Below are 1,196 nucleotides of genomic sequence, written 5' to 3'. Positions count from 1 at the left end.
CAACCGCAACGCAGCGCGGACGTCGGTCGTCAACGGCCACCGGTCCGCCAACGAGTCGGTGCCGTCTCGATCGAACTCGGCGCAGATGCCCGCGACAGGTGCCAGAGGGGACGCTGCGTCAAACTCGGGCAGGTCTGGCGCCGCCGCCCCTCCAACGAGACCCGCACCTGCCACCGCCGGAGCTGTGGGGAGCAGGTCCCGCACGGCTAGCGGCGCTAGCGGCACCAGCACCACCAGCTCGCATGCCGGCAACGGCCGCGCGCGCACCGCATCGGTTCGAACAACGTCGAGCGTCAGCTCGGCGGCTGGCGTCCGCCCGACGGCGTCTGCCGGCTCGCTCAGCTCCGCTCGATCGTCGACGGCCGCGCCTTCTCGGGTGGTTCCGAAAGCTGCGCCCAAGGTGGGCGTTCCGAACGGCCAGGCTGCCGCCGACAGGTCGAATGGCGTCAAAGCACAAACAGGACCCGATGAGCAGCACGCCGGAGCCTCGAGCACGCGAGAAGGGTCTCCGGAGGCTGACGGCGCAGCACAGGCAGCGAGCGGACCGGCTCGAGCAACATCGACCAAGTCCGGCACGCTCAGCGCCAAGAACAGCGCCGAGCTCCTCACCGCAGCGTCCGTCGGCAAGGCCGTCCGCACCACGAAAAGCGCCGCATCGCTACGCGCCTCTGCCAAGCCGAGCGCGACGACCCTGGCGGTGCCGAGTGCAGGTGCGAGGACCTCTCGCCCTTCGTCCTCGCTAGACAAGCCATTGACACCCAGCGTTTCCGGCGCCGGCGCAGGCGCCAGAACGGCCGGCGCGTCTCCGCAGGCCAAGGCGAGGCTCATCGCCAAGGCCGGTATGGCAGGCGGTTCGGCAGCGACGAGCAGCAGTGTCTCGCCCGCCAAGCACGCCTTCCTGAGGGCCACGCCGAGGCCCGGAGGCATCTTTTCGCTCTCGAGCACCGATTCCGGCAAGGACCTGCGCCAGAGGACGCTCAGCGGTGGCGGCAGCTCGACCAAGAGCACGGCATCGGCAAAGGTGTCCGCCGGCAAGGCGCCGACCAGCAACGGCGGCAGCAGTGTGCGCACCACGTCGACGCTGGGCGCTCGAACCGGCGTCGCCGCGCCCGGTTCCAGAGCTGGATCGGCGGTCAGCGCATCGACTACCGCGGCCAAGCCGGCACGGACCGTCGTGCCGTGGGGCACCGGCTGCC

At 70.8% G+C, this 1,196-nt stretch overlaps 1 protein-coding gene across 1 annotated transcript in view; it reads left to right on the top strand.

Annotated features, from left to right (window-relative positions):
* The window catches only part of PFL1_05535 (uncharacterized protein), a gene marked incomplete at both ends in the record, with an annotated part of 6,316 nt that overhangs the window by 3,574 nt on the left and 1,546 nt on the right, over window positions 1-1,196 (top strand). Inside the window, one exon of the mRNA XM_007883071.1 lies at window positions 99-1,179. Coding sequence (XP_007881262.1) covers window positions 99-1,179 — 1,081 coding nt within the window. The remainder of the gene's footprint in view (window positions 1-98; window positions 1,180-1,196) is intronic.

This window comes from Pseudozyma flocculosa (assembly GCF_000417875.1).
Source record: "Pseudozyma flocculosa PF-1 unplaced genomic scaffold scaffold00020, whole genome shotgun sequence".
Classification (NCBI taxonomy): domain Eukaryota; kingdom Fungi; phylum Basidiomycota; class Ustilaginomycetes; order Ustilaginales; family Ustilaginaceae; genus Pseudozyma; species Pseudozyma flocculosa.
This window is presented reverse-complemented; position numbering and strand designations above follow the sequence as displayed.